The sequence below is a fragment of the Euprymna scolopes genome, chromosome 38 (genome assembly GCF_053919585.1).
Source record: "Euprymna scolopes isolate OS-2025 chromosome 38, ASM5391958v1, whole genome shotgun sequence".
NCBI lineage: Eukaryota > Metazoa > Mollusca > Cephalopoda > Sepiida > Sepiolidae > Euprymna > Euprymna scolopes.
In genome coordinates this window covers 35,093,767-35,118,189 of record NC_136519.1, presented here as the reverse complement: position 1 = coordinate 35,118,189, position 24,423 = coordinate 35,093,767, and the positions used below count along the sequence as shown (strand labels likewise).

Sequence of the window (24,423 nt, the reverse complement as noted above, 5' to 3'; positions counted from 1 at the left end):
GAACCTTATCTTGCTTTTATGAAATTATATATATATGGTAATAATATGTAGTAATATATATTGACATATAGTGATCTAAAAAATAAAAATAAATTTAATCTTCCTAACATTAATAGTAGAAGTGTCCGTGAAGACTCGTGGCGTAGTGGATAAAGTACAGGTTAAAATTCAGCTGTAGACTCTTCTGAGGGTTGAAGGTTTTATCCTCGTTGCGAGCAACATTCAGAATACAATTGCGAAGTACTTAGGATGTCCACTTCTGACAGAACGAGAGCATGCTACCCCCGTAAGTGAAATAAGGGGTTCCGTTCGAAATTACGTGCAGATTCCCGAGTTTGACAGAAAGATTCCCGAGTCCGGCAGATACGTTGTGAAAATAACACTCAAGATGAGAACAGTAGTCGGAAGAATCCAAATAATGCGAATAATTATTTAATATACTAAATTTAATTAATATACTATATTTAATATACTAATAATGTGCACTTTAAAGGGTGATGAAACCTGCTAATAATATTTAAATCCTTTTGGATTGAATATTAAATAACCAAGAAAATTCTCGACGATGGACAAATATATTTTTTAAGCGAAAAAATTATGCAAAGTCTTGGATTCAAGAATTCTAATATTTTTTTTTTATCATTTCTTGTATGTTTTGCTTTAAACACTATGTAATAAAGTATTAATGGTGTCTCAAATTCCCCTGGTGTTTGTCTTATTTGTGACTGAACACTTTAGTGAGTTAAACATTTTAGGCATATGTCTAAAATTTTCTGTGCCTTTGCTTGATTTGTGACTGCAAACTCTTTTAAGAAAGAATAGTGAATTTTACAAAAATTTCTATAATATCTGAACTAAAATGTAACAAAAGTCAATTTAGGAAACAATGGAAATTTGAACAAAAATAGCTTGGCTTTCGAGCCAAGATCACGGTGTAGTATCAAGTCTGATACTACATTTCACTTTTTCTATCCTAAGTCAGTGGTGGAGAAATCCTTCTAGAATGGGGCAATATTTTTTTGTTTTGTTGTTTTCTTTTTTGTTTTTTGTTGTTTTTGTTGTTTTTGTTTCTATTTATTCTATTTGTTTTGGGGAGGCTGGATTACCCCCCACCACTACATAAAAAGCCAACTTGAGTCACACCCTGCCCTCTTCGGGAGGCAGGTAAATATGAATAACAGCGTGATGGACGAAGAGTTATCTTGAGAAACATTGTAAATTTAAAAGATTTTTTAAATTTTCCGAACATTTTTGTAAATGGGCGCCATCCTTAATAGTGATTTATCTTTCAACAGAAACCTCTGAGAATCCAACGTCGAACGCGGGAATCCAGAGCTCAACAAGATACACCTGAACAAGGTCAGAGGTTATAAACTGTCGTTATGAGATAATTGAGATGAAAATTGATACGCTCACATAAGAGTTTCGTGTGTGTACTACCTATAAAAGTGCCCATACGAAAAAAAAAGTCTGGAAACTTATTAAAGGCACCTTGTAATTGTTTTTTTTTTATGGCACTGATTGTGATAAGCGTTGCTTAACTAAAAATACTCTGCTTTCAATTTTTACTCTGTCCATCATTTTTTTTTAATATTCAGAATAATTGCTTTACTAAAACATTTTCTTAACTACTATTTGATCTTGAAAGCATTTCTTCGTTTACATATTTTGTTTTACGTTTGATTTTATAGAAATAAATCAATAATCAATCGTAAGCTGTTCTCTAATAATTGCCATTGCTCTCACGTCCATTCTGACCCAGAGTGGTAGTACCTAACTATGGTTAAATAGAATACGACTTAAAAAACAAATACACTATATAAAAAAATCGTTCTTCAAAATCACCAGATTCGGCATTAAATAACCTGAAAAGGGTTGATATGCCGTAAAACAAAACAACCAAACCAATAATCGTAAGCTGTTTTCTAATAATATATACAATTTTTAATTGACAAATTATTGAATACTAGTGAGGGGTACCCGGAGTTTGGAGGTGTGGGGGGGGGGGGTAAAAAGTAAGTATGAGACGTGTTATACGATACCTGAGGCATGTTATACGATAAACGAAAACAAAATAATAATTTCAAAAGGCATACCAAATATCAAGAGATATTTTTTAAATAGAAATTTTACAACAATAGAGAAAAAACACAGACTGTTTAAGAATATTTTAGCGTTCCTGTAAATCAAACGGGTTTCATTAGCTTAAATATCGAATAAGTCACAAACAATAGTTTACGTGCCTTGCGTTACACTGGTCAGAAAGTTGTAATCAAAACTTCTCTGCTTAATTATGTAAACTATATTTCATTAAAAGTTGTTAAAAGAAGCAATGTTCATTGTTTATATGCAATGTGGAATGAAAAATTGTCGCCCTAGAAAAGACGACATGATTACATTTCCGCTGGATGAAAACCGGTTTCCTTTTTTTATTGTTGTTGCAGACTATCTACCTGTTGGCCAGTTGTGTACAAATCCCAAGAGCTTTAGGAGCCTTCTATCGTGTCTGAAAGTGACACAATTTTCAACGAGCGTGATCGGAGATGCGCCGCTGTACAACTCATGCTCTCTACCGAATAACGTACATTCCAACAGCATAAATTGAATTTTAGTCCTTGTTGGAGATACATTTTTGTTTTCTTCCTGCTTACATGAACGTTAGCCGCAGGAGACTAACCAGTGATAGTATGACAGACAATTTTTGATGCACCTTCCTCTCACTTTCCCAAGACTCTGGGTGAGCAGTGCTCTCCCTGAATAGGGCTGCTAAGTCACAGTCACAGAGTTGGCCTCTGTCATATGAAGGCACAACAACGATGTTAAGATAAGGTTCTAGTCGATTCTGTGCAGATTTGTGACTGTGTACGTGCAACTGGTCAGGTCTGTACACGCTCCATCGCCATAGAACTTACAATAGAAATGAAATACAAATAAAGATAAGATATAAAAATATAAGAGATAAAAGATAGATCTCAAATAACATCCGTACATATTTGTATTCAAGTGGCAAGCGCTTGTACGACACGAGTGTAACTCTCCAAGTCCCCGCAACAATAACCCAGTGACAAGCCATTGCAAAATGACTGGTAATTGCTTTGACCGCAGATTTTTCGTAAGAGTTTCCTTAACTGGGACTTAGGTAGCTGGGCACCAGAGCATGGTCCACACGCCGGTGGGTCATGAATGCCGCCGTCAACAAGGACTAAGCTCCTATGGAGGTTTCTATCAGGGTTACCTCACCCTTAATCTTTGGCAGTGGGAGTCCGGTTTTCTGGCGCTGAACACTCGCCATTCACCAGAGCCCCGTTACCGTAGCAGAACTCACGACGTGCACGTGGGTATGATTAGATTGGGAGAAGCTATATATGATGCTAGAGCCTCTGTGTGCTTTGAACACACGTCCGCACCAGTCCTTGAGCTCCATATATATATATATATATATATATATATATATATATATATATATATATATATATATATATAATATTTTTAATTATACAGACAAATAATACATAGCTGTTACACTGAACATTCTAATGTTTTGGAACAATTGGTTTATTGAAAAACCAAAAGCACCTTGACAGAAATGAAACATGTGCTATTCAAAGTAGTTTATGAAAAATGGTTTATGGATATTTTATAATTCCCGCACATAATCTTTCGTGTCGAACACGAGATAGAATTTATTTAGACACTGACGATAGGAACTGACCAATTAAATGGAGTGACGTTCTGCTAGAAACCAACCAGAAACCAGAATTGCTCCATAAAAATATGGAAGCTTTAAACATTCCCGCACATGATTTTTTCGTGTGCAACACGAGAAGGAATTTGCTTTTTGTCTGCAAACTGCTGCAATCCGACACTTGTACAGATCGACTAACCAACGGAAAAACCTATTCTTCATCTTCATCTTAGTTTTTATAAATCAAAGCTACTCCGATTGACGACTCCCATTTTGGTTGGAACAAGATGTTTTTTTCTTTCCTTCTGAAACCAAAAATGCATTTCAATGCAAAAAGCGTACATGAGATTATCAATCAGATAATACACGCACACAACGCCGCCGCATTATAAACAATGGGTAGAAAGAATAGTAGACAATTAAGCAAAGAAAATCTCGACATGCATTTGTTTGAATTGCATTTGGTATTTAGTTCTCTCCCACTGCAAGAACTTAGTCGCCAGGGTCGGAAAGTGAGATTGAGAAGTCAGCGCCTCAGAGGCGGGGCACTGTGACCTGCAAAAAGTGCCTGACTAGCTACGTCGGCATTCCCCGGTGAGTGCGCATCAGGCGATTGACAAACACTAACCCTTTCTCAAAAAAAAGAGAAGGCTAGACCTTGGAATTTAATTTCCACTGCAAAAATCAACAGGAACCGGATTATTATAGGAATGGTCTAAACTCTGTTGATTTTGGGGGCCAAGGATAAAATCCCTGGCCGAGAAGTGATTTGAAAACCACTATGTTCTAGTTAATTTATTTTATTATCCTCATCTTTGTTAGTTGTTGTTTCACGACGTTTCGGCCAACTATTCCTCTGGCCTTCGTCAGCTCTTGACGCACTGGATAGAGACGTTGAATTTCTACGGTTCCAGGTGAGCATTGTCTGAAGATAGCGGTTTCAATCCTACACAATGGCCGGGAAGACGCTTACTTGGCCAAAACGTTGTGAGATGACAACAACTATGGAAGGCAGTAATTGCTGAGGAGGCACTTAGGAGATTCGGAGCTCCTATCCTGTCACGGTCCCCACCTGACGAAGGCAAGAGGAACAGTTGGCCAAAACGTCGGAAACAAAAACTAATAACGATGAGGATATTAGTCCGTATAAAAATGAAGCAAAGAAAGAAATTGGCAATTGCCAATTAGCAAAGAAAGAAATTGGTAATTGCCAATTAGAAAAGAAAGAAATTGGTAATTGCCAATTAGCAAAGAAAGAAATTGATAATTGCCAATTGGCAAAGAAAGAAATTGATAATCGCCAATTAGCAAAGAAAGAAATTGATAATCGCCAATTAGCAAAGAAAGAAATTGATAATTGCCAATTGGCAAAGAATAAAATTGGTAATTGCCAATTAGCAAAGAAAGAAAATGGTAATTGCCAATTAGCAAAGAAATAAAATGGCAATTGCCAATTAGCAAAGAAAGAAAATGGTAATTGCCAATTGGCAAAGAAATAAAATGGCAATTGCCAATTGGCAAAGAAATAAAATGGCAATTGCCAATTAGCAAAGAAATAAAATGGCAATTGCCAATTGGCAAAGAAATAAAATGGCAATTGCCAATTGGCAAAGAAATAGAATGGCAATTGCCAATTAGCAAAGAAAGAAAATGGTAATTGCCAATTAGCTAACATGACTATTAACAAAGAAACCAATAAAAATATCGATAACGTAAACCACTGTGAAGATAATCTTGATGAATTTACAAATAATATTTTTAAAAGAATTTACTCTTATATTTTTTACCCATTCTTCCGAAATCGGCTTTCCGTTTCTCAGGTTAGAGAAGTCAAAGATATTATCTAAGATCTAACTTAGGATTTTATTAGATGTTATTCTTACAACTTTTCCGCTGCTGGAATCTCCGAACGTGTTTAGGTACCTCTTGTCGACCCCCGGAATCTGTTTGTTATGGAAATCGTTCCAAACAAACAATGACGCTATTTAAACAATATTAGTACTTCCGGGGCAAAAGCTCGCCAACGATACGCGTAAGATGGGATGGATTCCGACACAAAAAACAGCAAATCTTCCCTTTTTGTAAGAAATATCGCTCATGGAATGTAAGAACTAAAAGACAAAATAAGGAAGGAAGGCGAGAGTTACGCCGTTGCCGAACGTCGAATGGAATTTCAAACTGAACCCTTAATTTAACTCAATCTACGTCGTGGATTAAATAAACGTTCAGTTTGGAAATGCTGTATAGATTCCGAAATATGACAACACGCCATTGAAAAGTGCTTTTATTCTCAGTTTGTTACAAAGACATTCATACAGGGTGGAACGATAAAATTGTCGCCATAGAAAAGGCGATAGGTTTCCATTTCCGTTTGATGAAATCCGGTTTTCTTTTTTTGTTGCATACAATCTAACAATTGGCCAAGATAGATAGGAGCTTTTTATTATGTGCGAAAGTGATACAATATTCAACGAGCAAGATCTGGAATGCTCCGCTGTACAACTCATGCCCTCTACCGATCCAAGTTCTGACAGCAGAACCATTGCCAGCACCCTCAAAATGCAAATCTGGACGGTTCAACGCTTGAGGGACGTACCCAGGGTGGTTAAAACAAAGTTTTCGGTCACAGTTATTGTCTTTGGTGTGGTTTTAAGTGAGATCCATATCATACCACTTCACATCTTCGAAATCGGCTTGAAAGTCAAAACCAAAGTGTACCTGGATGTGCTGAAGAGAGTAATGATCCCTTGGTGCAATCAGGTGACCACTTGAAGACGCTGGGTGTGGCAGCAGAACTCGGCTACGGCCCACAAGTCCAAAGAGACCCAGGGTTGGCTTCAGAAGGAGTGCTATGGCTACCCTTCTCTCACTGGCCCCCTCCTCCCTCCTCCCTCAGCCTGAACACGCTGAACTACTTCGTTTGGTCATATGTCGAGAACATCACCAACATGACCTCCCGCAACCCCTAAGCCAGCCTTATCGCCGCCACTCGCCAAGAATTCGCTGAACTACCGCCAGCGCTTGTGGAAAAGGCATGCTTACAGTTCCGGACCCGTATCGAGGCGGCGATTGAGGCTGAAGACGGCTATATTGAATAGATGTCAGCTCTACTACATAATCAATGTACCTGAATATATGTTTATCAATGGAAGTTTTAAAATAAAGCTGTAGTGTTGTTTTCTTTCTGGTGATACTCTTATCGTTCCGCCCTGTGTTATGTACTAGTGAGACCTCTGGAAATTCCACAGCAGCGTCTGTCATATGTAAGATATTGTGCTGAGAATTCTTGTGAATGGAGACCCCACAATATTATTATAAACCTTTTGTTAAAACTGTAAAAATGTTTATCTAACTAATATGGTTAATGTAGTGTCAGAATATATCTGGTTATTACGGTTTATCTCCACTATCCTTGTAAGAGTCCGTACGTACGTTAAAGGTACTATATTATCAATGTATATATTACAACTGTATTAACCTGCCCCACTGAAATTTCACATGGCACGAGTAGGGGTGTTGATATTGCTGAACTTTGTTCATAGTTGCGTGGTGTTCAGCTATAACCAATTATATCACGTAAATTCTGCTTTTCTTTTTTTACCACGTCTCTCTTTCTCTCTTCTCTCTCTCTCTCTCTTTCTCTCTCTCTCTCTCTCACTCTCTCTATTTCTATTTCTCTATCCCCCCCGTCTTTCTCGCCTTCCTTCTCTTTCATCTTTTAACTACTATCCTTTTGTTGATTATTAGTATTAATTAGTGACAGGAAGAGAACTTATTTCTGTGAGAGAAAAGTTCCTCCTACTTTCTTAGAGATGCGTAACAATAAAGTATTAAACCGGATAATTATGTATTCGATAAAATCTATTCGAAGTACAATCCAAACATACTCATATGATGAAACACTTGGCTAAATACAAGGGGCTTTCCAAAAGTAATACCTCCTATTTTTTTATACCACCAGAATGGATTAGAGGAGATATGTAAATTACATTGTTGTGATAACTGAACTTATGCATTCATAACCTGATAGTTTGATCTCTTTATTGCAGATATTGATGGTGTGAGACTCGAAGAAAGAAACCCCTGTCATGGACGTGCGTTGGAAGCAGAGACAAATCATTGAATTCCTGGCTAAAGTGTATGCAGAATGGTGGTGACTATGCAAAAGAATAAATTCGCTTGTTTTAATGGTAACATTCCTGTCTTAGGTAGATCTTGGTAGATCTTGTTTTAATGGTAACATTCCTTTCTTTGGTAGATCTTGTTTTAATGGTAACATTCCTGTCTTAGGTAGATCTTGTTTTAATGGTAACATTCTTGTCTTAGGTAGATCTTGGTAGATCTTGTTTTAATGGTAACATTCCTGTCTTAGGTAGATCTTGTTTTAATGATAACATTCTTGTCTTAGGTAGATCTTGGTAGATCTTGTTTTAATGGTAATATTCCTGTCTTAGGTAGATCTTGTTTTAATGGTAACATTCCTGTCTTAGGTAGATCTTGTTTTAATGGCAACATTCTTGTCTTAGGTAGATCTTCAACTTTTGAGTTGGAAAAAATAGGAGGCTTTATTTTGGAACTACCATAGTATTAGTTGTATTGTTAGAGTACCATGATCAAATTAATTTTGGCTTAAATAACAAATCATTCTAAGGATTAGTCATATACGTAGTATTAGCTTTGTGCAAAAATAATGTCTTTTTCTTTTACTTGAATTTGAACGTCAAAAACCATTATTTGTGCACTCACCTAATAGATATATAACACGACTATGCTGTTTTATGAGTATGATTTATATTCGTACTAGCAGGTCGCCCAGCGTAGCTCGGTCGTAAAATACGCATTAATATTATATTTTAATTAATACAAAGTTCTTATTTATCATAAGCAGAAATTCTGTACATATTAAACGCAACGTCAAATTCCTTTTGAAAAAAAATGAACTAAAAGATGCTCGAAAGAAACTGAGACATTTGTATCCAAGTATTATGTTTTTTTTTATCCGAACAGTTCACTTTTTGTAAGTCAAAAAAAAATACTCGAGCTTAGATCGAAACCAAACCCCAAAATACAGTGAGCAAAGTACGATAACCATTAGGCCAGCTCGACACGTCTTTACAAAAAGTTTTCAGACCTACTTATTCTTAACATAATTACACGATATGCGCATGCGCAACCATGACATAACAAGCAGTCAAAAATACGACGACCCACACTACCAATTTTTTCAATTTCGACACGTTAGAAGTCCTATTTTCCGGATAAAAACTGATTATATAGCTTTCCCCGTGTCTGAATATTCTTTATACCGAATTTCAAGTCTGTAGATAAAAAATTCGGTGAGCATATAGGTTGAGAAGTATCCTCTCACTCGCACACATAGTTTCATTTTTATAGATGCATAGATTATAAAAATTTAAGTTTTCTTTTCATAATTACCCACGGTTGTGGAGTGAGACACATAGTCTCGCCTTATGTGAATGCCACAAAAGTGTTTATAGCCTATGAAGTACCTATAAAATGTATCTCAGTCTATAAACTATGGATCAAGCAAAAAAAAGTTTTCTCATACTTTAACTAAGCATAGACAAGTACTTGACTTTCATTCAAGCCAAATAACTGTCTACATATTTTATTTGTTTTCCTTATTTTTTGCTTTTATTGTTTTTGTTCGCGTTGTTAGTTTTTGCTTTTGCTGTTATTACTGATTATTGTTTTGTTGTTGTTACTGATGATGGTGCTCCGGTTTATTGTTTTGTTGTTGATGATGATGTTGTTTCTACTGTGCATTAATGAAGCGCGTGTCAGTATACTAAAACAGGTGTATACCAAATACAAAACATTTATTATAGAATATATCGTTCACTCTAATTGATAAGTGTCCAAATAAAAACGCTTACAACGGCTAATAAGATCCATTTTACCTATTAGTGACAAATGTATAACAGTTATTATTATTTATCTGCTTTCCCACCAAAGCAAAATGTGACACGAGGTCGTTTTTAAAGTGGGGTTAAACCAGCTCCCCGAGAAAAAGGGAAAAGGGGCAGTCTGGTTGGGTCCAAAAATAGGAATTGTCCCAGTATAGAGGGTTTCCTCTCCATTAACTGTGACAAATTACCTTAAATGCAGCATCTGCAGAACAGATACTACAATTTGATCCCAGCTCGAAGGCCAAGGACAACAGAAAAAAAGGCGATCGTAACGTGTATAACATAAATAGTTGATTACTAAGTTGGTAACATAAGATATAACATCTATAACAGTTATTATAACATGTATAACAGTTATTATAACATCTATAACAGTTATTATAACATGTATAACAGTTATTATAACATCTATAACAGTTATTATAACATGTATAACAGTGTCAAATGTATAGCAGTTATTATCTCTTATATTACTCATCTTTATATATAAAAGGCAAAAGTGGCGCGCACGTTTTTGTATGTCCGCGAAAGCTTTTATGCGGAGGTCTCGAATGGGTTACTATTTTGGAGAACTTTTTATATACTCCCTAAATTATAATATGTACGATTTGCAAACGGACGTCGTCTCTACATTTATTTTGATTGACTTTTATAAAATTCACGCTATTCCGTTCTTTCGCGTGTTTGTTCGTCTTTTTTTTTTTTGTATAAATAAAGCGAAACTAATCGAATTGAATGAGTTCGCCGACTTTCCGGCTGGGATCTTCAGAAACGCAATTAGCTTTGATCAATGTTTGGAAAACCCTTCATATAAGGCTATTGCTATTGATTTGGAGAGCCCTCCCCCTTCTTGGGGGAAGCTGGTTTTCCCTCAACATCGTGATGAAGCAGAAACTGCCCTACAGCCAACCTTCATATCTGCGCCTGCGTGATTCTTAACTTATTCACTTCAAGTCAACTTTTTCATTGACATCAATGAATTTGAACTCTTTTCCCTTCTTGTCGTGTCTTAGTGTAGCGGTAAGATCTCAGCTTTTCTTCCACTGTCTTTTCCGCCCTCACGTTACGGGTTCGAGCCTGCTTGCCTACTAAAACTTTTTTTTCCAAACACCCAGGCAACGCCGGGCACCCCGCTAGTTCTTGTATATTTGTTCATTCTACTAGATCAATACTAAATTTAAACAGTTATTATCACATATACCAGGAAGTGGCGGTGGTCAAGCGGTTAACGACACGTACTGATGACCTGGGTGTTTATAAGTTCGAATCCAGTTCGTTCCACAAAAGTCACTTTCACTTAGGATGTTGGCAACTTCTTGTGGTCCCTCTCGTAAGTATCCGGTGTCTTTCTAGAAAGAATTCTGACTAGAAAAATATCGAGTAAACCAATGCTAACGATAGAATCTTCGAATTCATACGATATGATAGTGATCACATATACCGTTAATTATAATAGATTAGTGCCAAATTTAAAACAGTTATAGGTTCTTATATAGTTCATCCTGATAGTTTGGTAATAAGTTTAAACAGTTATAATGTCTCATATACTGTTAATTCTAATAGATTAATACCAACTTTAGACTGTTATATTTTCTTGCATAGTTTATCCTCGTAATTTGGTACCAAAACACTTAAACAGTTATAATTTCTCATATACTGTTCTAAAAGATTAATACCAACTTTAAAACAGTTATAACTTTTTATAAAGTCCATCCTAATATTTTAGTACCAAATTTAAAACATTTATTCTTATATATATATGTTTGATTTTCAAAGAATAATATTAATTGTAAAAACAATTATTTGAAAATACCTGATTGCTAGCTTAAAATTCACTTAAAATGTCATTGTTTTTCACAGTTCACTTTGTAAAACTAAATCATATTGTTATACCGGCCTTTCTATGCATAAGGGAAATTACACCGGTTCTCACTATATATATATATATATATATATATATATATATATATATATATATATATATATATATATATATATAGTGCCAGTAATGTCTACACCTGTGAGAAGGATCGACAGTACTCCATTGACTAGCTGAGCGCCAGTCAGTTATATCCGTATTCCTACCTTTGTACCTGTGATGGTAATACACTTCGTCTGTTAAACCAACCTCGACTTGATTTTCTTCTTTTTCACACAATAAATATCATCTTCTGTCAAGTCAGAAACGAAATAAACAATTTTCTTCTAAAATCAATCAAACCAAACACAACGAATAAATATTTGAAGATAAGGACTTGTAGCATAATTTTTTTTATCAAAATGACCGGATTCGTTATTAAATACCCCGAAAAGGGTTGATATACCGTAAAACAAAACAACCAAACTATCAAATACATGTTATTATCACATATGTGATTCATAGACTTACTACAATATTGAATGTAAAACAGTTGAAATCAGGACTTTTCAAGTCCAATGTAAACAAATTATTGCTGCCGTGTCTTCTTAAAAAATCAAGTCGTGCCAAAGTTCTATCATTACTGATAATTATGGCGTGGTCTTATCGATCAATTGACACTTATTAATCCTCATCTTCGAGTGGCCTTTTGATCTTGATAAGCGGAGAACCCCAGAGAGTAAAAGCAGTTATCATCGCATATATGGTTGTATTCTAGTAGATTCGTATCAAAGTTAAAACAGTTATTTTCGCATATATGCCTAATTTTAATAGATTCCTTTGGCCCCTCCCCCTTAAAATTTCGTAAAACAATAGATACTCCCTGTAAGAGTAGCTGCACGTATAACTGTGAAGCAAAGGTTGCACAATTTCAAACCACATCTCGTCTGAATTCAGCAGCAGAGAGATTACCAGGACGACTAAATACAAGGCCTAGATAAGTGGAGAGTACATACAGCACCTGGTATTCCTAATTTGTCACCCTTTTGTTACTGACCAACCTCAATTTCGCTTAACTTCGGTGATCAGATCCGTATATTTAATAGATCATTAATAAATATAAAAGAGTTATTTTCTTATAGATTGTCTATTCTAACAGGTTAATCCTAAATATGAAATAGTTATTTCCGTGTATTCATTTTTTGCGGACTGTTTTTTGTTTTTTTTTAACACGGGGGTCACCACTTATCAAGGCCCGAAGGCCACTCTTGGGTAAGGGTTATTGCGTGTACAGTAATCAATGAGATAGTATTGTAGTAATCATTAGTGTTGGGGGTTTTGATAGAGTGTCTTACTTAGAGGTTTGTCTGGAGTTTTTTTATGTTGGACTTGAAGACGCCAAGTTGTAGTCAGGTCAGGCCATTTTCTGGCCTTCTTCAAGTGGTTAATCGCCACAGAATACTGAGTCTTGTGATTTTAGCCCCAGTAATTTATGCCTTTCACAGTTGTTGCCTCACCACGTTTTTTTTTTGGGGGGGGTAACTGATCCTCTGGCCTGCTTTGGGAAAGATTGAAACAGCTATCTAAAGACAATGTTCACCTGAAACCGTAGAGAGTCAACGCCGAAGGGCGGTACAAGTTAAATTTTATGATCGTATAAATCCAATTTTGTATTCTTATCTTGTCTTCCATTGTTGGCTCCGAACCGAATGGTATTATTATTATTATTATTATTATTATTATTATTATTATAATTATTATTATTATTATTATTATTATTATTATCATTATTATTATTATTGTTATTATTATTATTATTGTTGTTGTTATTGTTGTTGTTATTATTGTAATTGTTGTTATTATTATTATTGTTGTTGTTGTTATTGTTGTTATTATTATTATTATTGCTGTTGTTGTTATTGTTGTTGTTATTATTGTCATTGATGTTGTTATTAATATTATTATTATTATTATTGTTGTTGTTGTTATTATTGTTTTGTTTTTATTATTGTTGTTATTATTATTATTATTATTGTTGTTATTATTATTATTATTTTTTTATTATTGTTGTTGTTGTTGTTATTATTGTTGTTATTATTATTGTTGTTGTTGTTGTTATTATTATTATTGTTGTTTTTGTTGTTATTATTATCATTACTATTATTGTTATTATTATTATTATTATTATTATTGTTGTTATTATTATTATTGTTGTTGTTGTTGTTGTTATTATTATTATTGTTATCATTATCATTATTATTATTATTACTATTATTATTGTTATTGTTGTTATTGTTATTATTGTTATTATTGTTATTGTTATTATTATTGTTCTTTTTGTTGTTGTTATTATTGTTATTATTGTTATTGTTATTATTATTGTTCTTTTTGTTGTTGTTATTATTGTTATTATTGTTATTATTATTATTGTTGTTTTTGTTGTTGTTATTGTTACTATTATTATTGTTGTTATTATTATTGTTATTATTATTATTATTGTTATTATTATTTTTGTTATTATTATTATTGTTATTATTATTATTATTATTTATAAAATATTTTAAGATGTACAGTTGTATATATGCATATGTATGTATATATATATATGTATATTTTCAGAATTTGTGAAAGAATATATAATTATTTCCACTACCAGACAACATTGCAGCCAGAAAGTGCTACGAAAGCCAATAAACCGGAAGTCCAAGACTTGAGGTTCGCCCTCATTTGGTCTCATCAGTTAGACACATCCGAACTCAGGCTTCAAAAGCCGAGTCTCTTGCATGGTCGGATTTCGAATGCTGAGTTCGGATGTGCCTTACAGATGAGCCCAAATGAGGGCGAAACTCGAATCTTGGACTTCCAATTTATTGACTTTCGTGGCTTTTGCTGGCTGCAATGTTGTATTGCAGTGGAAGTAATATATATATATATATATATATATATATATATATATATATATATATATATATATATATATATATATATATGTAATCTTTTAGGATAATGCTTCATAATTTGAAACAGTTATTCTCGTTTTCATAGTTGTTGTTTCAAAACTAAAAAATAAAAATAAATAATATTTGGGAATTCCAGATGTTTATACTTGCAATGTTTCCAGTCATCTAGCATTTCTTCTTGCCACTGGAATCAAGTAGTATCGATTCGGGAAAGGTGTGGTTTGAGCTTGCGCAACACTTGCCGCGCAGTTACACGTGGATCTACTCTTACGGGAGGGTATCCATTGTCTCTTGAGACTGAACGGAGGCATCGTAAATACCACAAATATGTTCATTGTAAATTCAGCTTTTGACAAATTCGAATATTTTTTTAATTTTATATTACTGTGTTATATTATAATTTTAACGAATTAGGTCCCATTGTCCTTTAAATAAGACAGCATATAATTTATTTTTGAAATCCACAAAATAATCTCCTATATAATAAAATAACTGCAGAAATTCCCCACTGGAATGAGGTATCGTAGATTTGCAACGTATGCCACATACAAATTCAATATATATCTAGCCCCATAGCCAATATCTTATGTAGCTTTCGAACACCTTCAAAGACACATTCAGTCGTTATAATAAAATGCTGCATTGCATCTGACGAGCAGCACCATTAAAATCGCAACATCTGTAGAGAAAGGGGTTCCTATTTTTTCTCTCTAAATATTTAGTCTTAACACTGCAACGAGTTTCCACAGATTAGTGTGATTACACCGATCTTATCTGGCCTATAGATGCATAGACATAATATAATCTTTTTGATTTCCGATTCATAAATAATAACGGCTCCCTCACTAAATTCCGGCCATTCTAATTGGCTGCACTCTGATAATTCTCATATTCTGGAACCCAATTCTACGCTTCATAAACGATCGATTACTAAAAGTACAATATGACTTCTCTAACAGACATATTACTTCACACACCGTCAAGTTCGTTTCATGTTAAGGTCATGACTGTCTTTTGTGTGTGTTTTGCCCTTCACAATTCGCTGAGTGTTTGCTGTAAACAGTACAAATGCTCTAAATATTGTGTATCCCCCAAGTATTGATAACATGTACAAAAATGTACTTCTGAGGTTCTTATTATAGTCCGTGCAGGTATTTGTTTGTGTGCGTGTTTTAGAAGACCATCTTTTGTTAAAACAATTGCAAAAAAACTAATAAGTGTATATAAACATTACAGAATGCAACTTTTCGTGAAATAAATATATATATTCAGTAAATTTACAGTACATTTTTATTTTTATTGTATTTCTATTTAAAGAAACTGAGCAACAGCAACGCGTGGCTGGGTACAGGTGGTATATAACATAATCATGTTATCAAAGAGTAAATCTTTAACAAAGCAAAGCTTATCAAGATTAGAAAAGCTCAACACTAAGAAGAGCAAATATATATTAAATGAAAGCTGAGCAATAAAAGTTATATATAACTTCATCAGAACAACAAGTAAAAATAAAGGGAACAAAATAAGAAAAACCTTTTTAAGATATAGAATTTCGAAGCTAAAAGCTTCTCATTAGAAGAGAAGAGTCGGTATCAAACAAAATACAAATGATTTGCTTAATAACGTTTAGATATAAAATAAGAATGAAGGAATAAGAAAATATGGTAAAGTAGGTACAATATATAAGTGTAAATCGGAAGGGTAGTATATATGTATATATTTGTATAAATATATATATAAAATCATGTGGATCATTAAAGAAACGTAAATAATAAAAGAAGAAAGGAAAATACTGGAAGATGGATGAGAAAGAGGAGAAAGAAAGGGAGGAGATAGAAACAGTCCTCATTTTTATTTAACATAAGATAATATATAATAGTATCGTTTAATTCATCCGTAAATTATCAATTTGTCTCCGAAACTTGTTGACAACCTTTTTAAACTTATCTTTTATTGAAACCTAGTCTGGGTGGTCGGCGTTGCCCGGATGTTTGGAGGTGTATGATGAGCAAAAAGAAAAAACGGGGTAGTAGACAGCAGGCTCGAACCCGTACCGCGAAGGAGGAAAAGAACGTGAAAAAGAAAGCATGGTGTCTTTTCTGCTGTATTCATCGCCAAACCGGAAGTGACGAAGGTATAAATTAAGGCTAGACAATCGAAAAGAGGGAAGGACTTTTGAAAATATCGGCGAAAAAAGCGACTCCTCCTTGTAGAGAAGTGCCCAGATAAGGATGAAGAAATAAATGTTCTTAGCTAATTTTTCGATATTTATTGTCTGAAGAGTCGCGCTTTAAAACAATACCGATCAGTTGAAAATCCGTCGCCTCTGTCGAAAGTTTTAGACAGAGATACATGCATACATACATTTAAACATACAGGTAAGATTTATATTATAGATCAGATAATATATAATAGTATTATTTATTATTGCATAATTAAACTGAAAGAAACGAAAAAATTCATCCATAATTTGTCAACTTCATTCCGAAACGTTTTGAACACCTCTTTAATATTCTTGTGAAATTTGTTAAAATTATATTTGTCCGACGATGTATTAACGTACTGTTGTGGCTCTGTGAGGGCCACTTAGGAAAACACGGTCACAGAGATGAGTTAGGAAAAGTGAAATATATTGAAACAAAAAAAAACAGCATATACAAAGAGTAACTGTCGTAGTAAGTACCGACAAGATGGCGGATTACGAAAGTACACTGACCACACCCGAGAGTGGTAACTTTCAGTTAATTTATACAGTTCGGAAGAATTCATCTTTAGCGCATGGGTGATTCCCCACAAAATAAGGCTGAGTCCCCACAAAATGATAAATGTGTTTTCAATGGTAAGCGGCTATGTTTTTGGTCAAAAGTTCAATGTAACTCTTTGTATAAACTACGTTAAATATGTAAAAAAAATTTTGTTGAATATATCGCGCTTGGTTTTCAAAATATACCACATGTACCCAGTGTTCTATTTATCGTAGTTGCTATTTCGTTCTCTAAATAAAATTCTTCTAATTGTGTATTCTAACCATAGTTTAGTCATTACTAGGGCTAGGACAACAGCATATTCTTTTCATTGCTTTGATTCTCGAGTGTGTATCCATTGATATCTTATATGTCTTTATATAGATTGATGTGGTTCTCAGTTGATTAACTGTATCTGTGTCGGATATATACATTGAAAAGAATATGCTGTTGTCATAGCCCTAATCATTACACAAAGTTCCAACTTAATAATAAAAATCTTACATACCTTGGAACATAGCGAGTTAATCAGAGGGTTAGAATGTGTAGCAGAAATAATTGTTTAAAATACTGTTATAACTGTATATATTATTTTTTTTAATCTAAGAATATAATATGACTGAGACAAACTAAGATTTATCTAGATTTAAGTATCTAATCCAGAAGACATTTTTTTTGTTTTTTTGCAGGCAAGAAATCTTCGACCGATCACAAAAGTTCGCGCGCGCTCTTCTTAAAGCAGGTCTTAAAAAGGGAGACCGCGTAGCCTTCTGCGTTTCCAACTGTATCAACTGGATGTCCTTCGATGTAGGTATCATGCTGGCAGGCGGTGTACCCGTTCATTTGCTCCTTGGTGCTGCAGACATCAAGGTTGCCCTTGCTGGATGCTCTGCGATCATTCTCGATGTTAAAGAACGATGGAATGATTTCACGTCCATTGCTCAGATCCACGAACAGGGGAAAGTCACTAGCGAAACGTGTCCGTCTATGAAACTAGCAATTGCTGTGGAGGCCGGAAGTCGACCACTTAACGCCCTTCTAGCGTCAGAAATAATGGCAGAAATCGATACGCTGGATGCCGAGAGATTCACAAATTTTCCTCTCGTAGATCCCGAAGATATCGCGTTCATTAATCAAACTTCCGGTACGACCGGTCACCCTAAACAAGTCCAACATTCGCATTTTAATATAATCAATTGCAAATATGAGTCGTCGAACAAAGTATTGGATATGAGTAAGAACGTGATGTACTACAGCCGTCCAATGGCTTATATTGGTGGCTACCCAATCTCGTATTTACATCACGGAATTAAAATCATTACTGGAAATACGGTATTCTTAAAAGCTACCCAAAATTTTGAACTAGTTGTTGATATCTGGCGGAAAGAGAAATGTAATATGGTCGGTATTGCCCCGCATGATCTTAAAGATTTAAAAGAATTTGGTTTCCGTGTCGCAGTAGTTTTTACCGGTGGTGATATGCTAACTAAAGAAATGATCAAACACGCTTTTGTTTTTACCGACAATGTGTCAGTCGGCTATGGCAGCACGGAAGCCATTTTCATATCGTTGAAATTATTTACAAAGTCCAATATCGATGATCATATCGAGGGGATGATTGGGCGACCATGCCCTGGCGTTGAAGTTAAGATTGTCAACGATAAGAATGAGACGGTGGAAATTGGTGAGATTGGCACACTGTGCACCCGTAGCGCCTGGATATCAAAGTCCTATGATGATGGCAGCTTAAATGGCTCGCCTAAAAACGGCTGGTATCATACGACGGATGTTTGTGTGATGCTGCCAGGAGGGGATCTATTGATGAAGGGAAGGACTTCGGATTTTATCATCAAGGGCACCGTAAACCTGGCGATAAAACTGATTGAAACTTACATTGATCGCCATCCAGATGTGAAGAAGGTCGTAGTGGTCGGTGTACCGGATCCTAGTTGCGGTGAGGACGTTTGCGCATGTGTTCAAATCTCTTCGGGCCAGAAGTTCGATAGCAACGAATTAAGAATGTTTTGTGAAAACAATATGCCGTCTTCGGGCAGTTTTGATTGGGTTACAATGGTACCGAGCTACTTCTTGCAGTTCGATGACTTTCCAACAGCGGAAAGTGGGAAGTTGGACAAGAAGAAAATAAAAGAAATGGCGATCAAACAACTTAATATTAAACATGCGATAAACTAATAAATCGTACTTGACTATATAATGATTAATGTGAAAATGTACAAGCTTCGCTATACTGTCGCTACAGAAGAGTGAAGATTGTACATATCTATATAAATAAATATTAGTAATTATAGCTCTAGTAATTATTGAGCACTATTGTATAAAACCGGTGAATATTCTCTAGATTTTTATCTTACAAACACATCCTTACCCCAGACTATGTATACATATATATATATATATATATATAAAATCTTATTGAAAATTCATTCAGATTTTCTAAAAATCATTATGAACCTATAAAGAAGGTATACAAATTTTCAATTATCCCACAAGAATTACAAATAAACTTTGCATATATATATATATATATATGTATATATATATGTGTGTATATATGTATGTATATGCGTGTGTGTGTATGTGTGTATGTGTGTGTGTTTGCGTCTGTGTGTGTGTACGAAACAATTGAAATAGAGCAACAATATACAAAAAAAATTAAATGATGCATATTAAAATTAAAATGATGCAAAACCAAGAAATGCGAAACATTATTTTCTTATTCCATACCCATTTTGTGCATATATATATATATATATATATATATATATATATATATATATATATACATATATATATACATATATATGTATATATACATATATATATATACATATATATACATATATATACATATATATATATATTTATATATATATATATATATATATATATATATATATAAACATTGTTAAACATTACTATTATTGAATTATACCTTTTTATTTTAAAAATGTTCCGATGTGGGCCAAAATCCAAAATATATAATAATACATTCCCCACATATGTATCATTAGCGTTTTCGACTCGTCGTCAAATCATCCTCAAGTAACAAAATATAATGCAAAAAAAAGTTGGAGGAAAGAAGAAAATTTCAAAAAGCAGCCGAAAACGCGCATGTGAAGCCAGACGGCTGGTGAACAATTTATTGGAGTTTCGGAAGAAACGTTAAGAATTTAAATTTAAAGATGCCAGATTGAGCATAACATGATGAATGTTTATATCGTTAAGCATTTTACACTTTCTTACTGCTTATTTATCGTAGTTTGCTGAGATTTAATAAAGATGGCTTCGAGTATTTTTTAAATTGTTTTCAGGATGTATTGTTTTCCTGTTATTTCCTAAAATCTGTTTGATATCAGAGTGGTGTCAGAGTTATGTTTTTTGTAAATACTGATAATTTTAGCTTAAATTTACAGTGTACATGATGAGTCAGCGGGAAAGGGTAGTGGTTTTAAAACCGATGCAACTGCTAGCTTTATTATTGTGCTAGATGTATTATCCAAAAGGACGCTTAAACTTTCAAATAACATTAGTTTAAGGTGGTAAACATTATAGTAAATAATGAGTCTAATTTTTTATTATTATCAATTGTGGAGATATATTAGTGTAGAAATTTTTATGTATTTTCTTCTCAGCTAAAGTCTAACGTTGCATTTACTAACAATAATCTCTATGAAATTCTACCTTTTCTTAATTTGTTAAACTATACGTTACGCTTTTCCAAGAGTAAAACAGGTCGAATTCGAGAACTTTGAACTAAATTAGTCTAATATAAAAATCTGTTGGCGAAACGTTACGAAAAAATGGAACATTTGAAAGTGACAGGGCAAAAAACTGAAGAATATTGTCTGCCAAAAAATGCTGAAATTTAAGAGTAAATTAAAGATTGTCTCTTACAATGTAATTTTATTATTTGTATGTAGTACAATATTACTTTCTGAATGTTTATTAGTACTTATTAATTCATCTTATTTAGTTCAATTCTATATTTAAAATAGAACGATTACTATTTTCAAAGAAATGTCAATAAGCTCATATTTGCAGAGTGTTATTTGTTTTGTTGTCAAAAAAACTCATTTTTCCCGCTATCTAGAAAAATATCAGGTTTGTAAGGTTTGTAAAAACATTTATCGGTTAAAAATATTTCACATTCTATCGAATTTCCACGGGTCCTGCTAGTATAGATTAATAAGATTTTAGTTATGATTTCGTAGTAGAACTTTTAAAATTTATCATTATTAATTGTATTCATTCATCACAGTAATAATCAAAGAAAACACTATTAATAAGGATGTTTTTGTTCTTGGTTTTTTTTTTTAGTTCTTGATGGGGAGATTAATTATGCAAGGTTTAGTAGGGTTTTTTCACCAATACTATTTTTTATCGAAATTTAAGTTACTTTAATTTAAGCCAGATTAGATTCTACCTCAATTTGTCAGCAATTACAAATGACATTAATACTCCACAACTCTGATTTGATAAGGTTTTTTTTAGTTAACAACACTAAACAAATAGATTCTAAATTAAATTTTTATTTTAAATGTAAAATCACCTAAGTTATATTCACTAAAAAAATCAGCAATGATGATGCAGCGAAGAATCAAAAACGTTAGTGATACATGCGGAACAGTGGTTTTGTTGATACTAAAGCCAAAGATCGTTAGAAAGAATGAAAACAAAAAATGTTTGTTACCCAAGTACATATATATATATATATATATATATATATTAATATATATACGCGTATATATACATTAATATATACGCGTATATATATTATATGTATTAATATATATATATTAATATACATATTATAATATATATTAATATCTATATATATATTAATATATATGTACATATTTATATTTATATATTAATATATATATATATATATATATATATATATATTAATATATATGCAATATAGAATTGTATAAAGCAACTTATCTACAGGAATAAACTATAAGATTATCAACATCATGAATTTTGGAATATAATTTTTTGTCATTTATTCTATATATTGCTCTGTAATCATATTGAGCTTCTTATATAAAGATTGATATATGATGAGAATATGATGAGAAAAATATATTTCTACAGAAATATATATATATAAATATATATATATATTAATATACATATAATATATATATTAATATACATATTAATATAGATATATAATTATATATATATATTAAAATATATGTATGTATGTATATATTAATATATATAGTGAGAAGAATGCATTCATACCGTTGCCTGCCTAAATTGTCAGTTTACCGTACATCGTTTATAAAAAAAATTATATTTGATGTCTTGCTTTATATAAAATTATTATAAAATGCTGGAATATTATAGCTTGAAAAAAAATGGACTTTAGTTTTTCCTTTTATAATTTGAATTCTATTACATTTTCAATCAATCCGATCATATAAATTTAATTTATCTTGTCATAATCTCTCTCTCTCTCTCTCTCTCTCTATATATATATATATGTATATATATATATATATATATATATATATATATATATATATAAGTGTGTCAAGTTAAATTAAATTTATATATATATATATGTCAAGTTAAATTAAATTTATATATATATATATATATATATATATATATACATACCGTACTTTGGGGTAATTGTTCCAACTAATATATATATATATATATATAAATATATATATATATATATATATATATTACTACTTCATTTAATCACATAAATTAATTTACAAAAGTATAACTTTATGCGTAAACTTTAAGTATTTACTTCAACAGTGCTCAATACGTAGGTAGAGCTAGGTAGTAAGTTATAAAATATATATGGCAATTAAGCTACACAGAATATTCCGCGTTACATCCACGCTGGGATTCATTAGTTTGATGAATACAAGCATGGATGAAACGCGGAATATTCTGTGTAGTTTAATTGCCATATATACTGTATAACTTACTATATATATATATATATATATATATATATATATATATATATATATAGTAAGTTATACAGTATATATATATACATATGTATATATATATATATATAGTGTTGTATTTTCTTTATACAATCATAAAATTTTCATACAAATTCAACCTTTAATGAACTATGAACTATGAACCATACAATCATACCTTGTGATATTTTACTGCACGTATATGTCAGTATGGTGCAAAGATAAATATCTCACAATTTCCAATCTTTTGAAAAAAAAAAAAAAAGCGTGATCTTCTTAAATTTTTGCTATGTGTATTGTTAATTCTATATGTCATTTATTGAATAAATGTTGAAATTTACGTAATAGTTTCATGATTTTCTAATTTTCCCTAAAAATAATGTTGTATGTTTGCAAATAGTAACCCCTAATACAGACACTGCAATCAAATGCGTAGAAGATACTGCCAACCCTGCAAACAAAGAAAGTGGTATACCTCCACTTCGTATTTATAAAGCCACGCATGGAGTATTATTACCACGATGAAAGAGGGGCTCTTATCTAATAGGTACTGCACTGTCCACGTCATCTCTTATCTCATCGCCATTGTATCCCTACGCTTGTTCGCAAGTTTTTCTACGAAATGCACTCGATGAACTTATTCCCTTTGTACATCTACAACGTAAATATCAACTAACCAGACTATCAGCAAAATCTCATCTATTTTTACTCTAGAAATTCCACAGATGCCGATAAATTTTCGGTATTTTATAAAATTTAACTGCAATTCAACATTCACCGTTAAATTGACGACTTTCATTGGCTTTCGAGTATGCTGAAAACTAATATCTCATTTAAATTTGGGACAGACATGTAATTTTCTGGATATTAAGACCTTTATTCTCAGATATAATCTCTTATATTTTCACTGGCGGTCATGTATTTACCTAACTGAACAAGTAATTATGGGCATGCGTGTTACAGAATACCCGCTTCTCATGTTAAATATGGCGACGACCACTGAAATTCATTAAGTAATAAATTGGAAAAAAATGTCTTAATATCCAGACAACTGCTTGTTCGACCCAAATTTTAATGTGATGTTAGTTTTCAGCATAACCTATAAAAGTTGTCAATTTTAAAGCGAGTCTTGAGTTGCAGTTTAAGTAAAAATTTACCTAATTTTCTACTTGAATAGTTTCGTTCCGCGGGCTACTTACCTTTTGAATTTCCTCTCTCCTCCTCGTTTCCCTAACTGTACTAAGAGAGACAAAATGTAAATTAAA

At 32.9% G+C, this 24,423-nt stretch overlaps 1 protein-coding gene across 8 annotated transcripts in view; it reads left to right on the top strand.

The window, feature by feature from the left end:
- Nucleotides 1-23,503, top strand: part of LOC145263133 (putative acyl-CoA synthetase YngI) — a 146,110-nt gene extending 122,607 nt beyond the window's left edge. For 7 of the 8 annotated variants that reach the window (XM_080120085.1, XM_080120083.1, XM_080120086.1 and 4 more), the window contains one exon: nucleotides 17,867-23,503. In XM_080120085.1, coding sequence (XP_079976211.1) covers nucleotides 17,867-19,370 — 1,504 coding nt within the window. In that variant the 3' untranslated portion in view covers nucleotides 19,371-23,503. Of the gene's footprint in view, nucleotides 702-17,866 lie in introns of those variants that run through there. The other variant, XM_080120090.1, reaches the window with a different exon arrangement.
- Nucleotides 23,504-24,423: the final 920 nt, after the last annotated feature.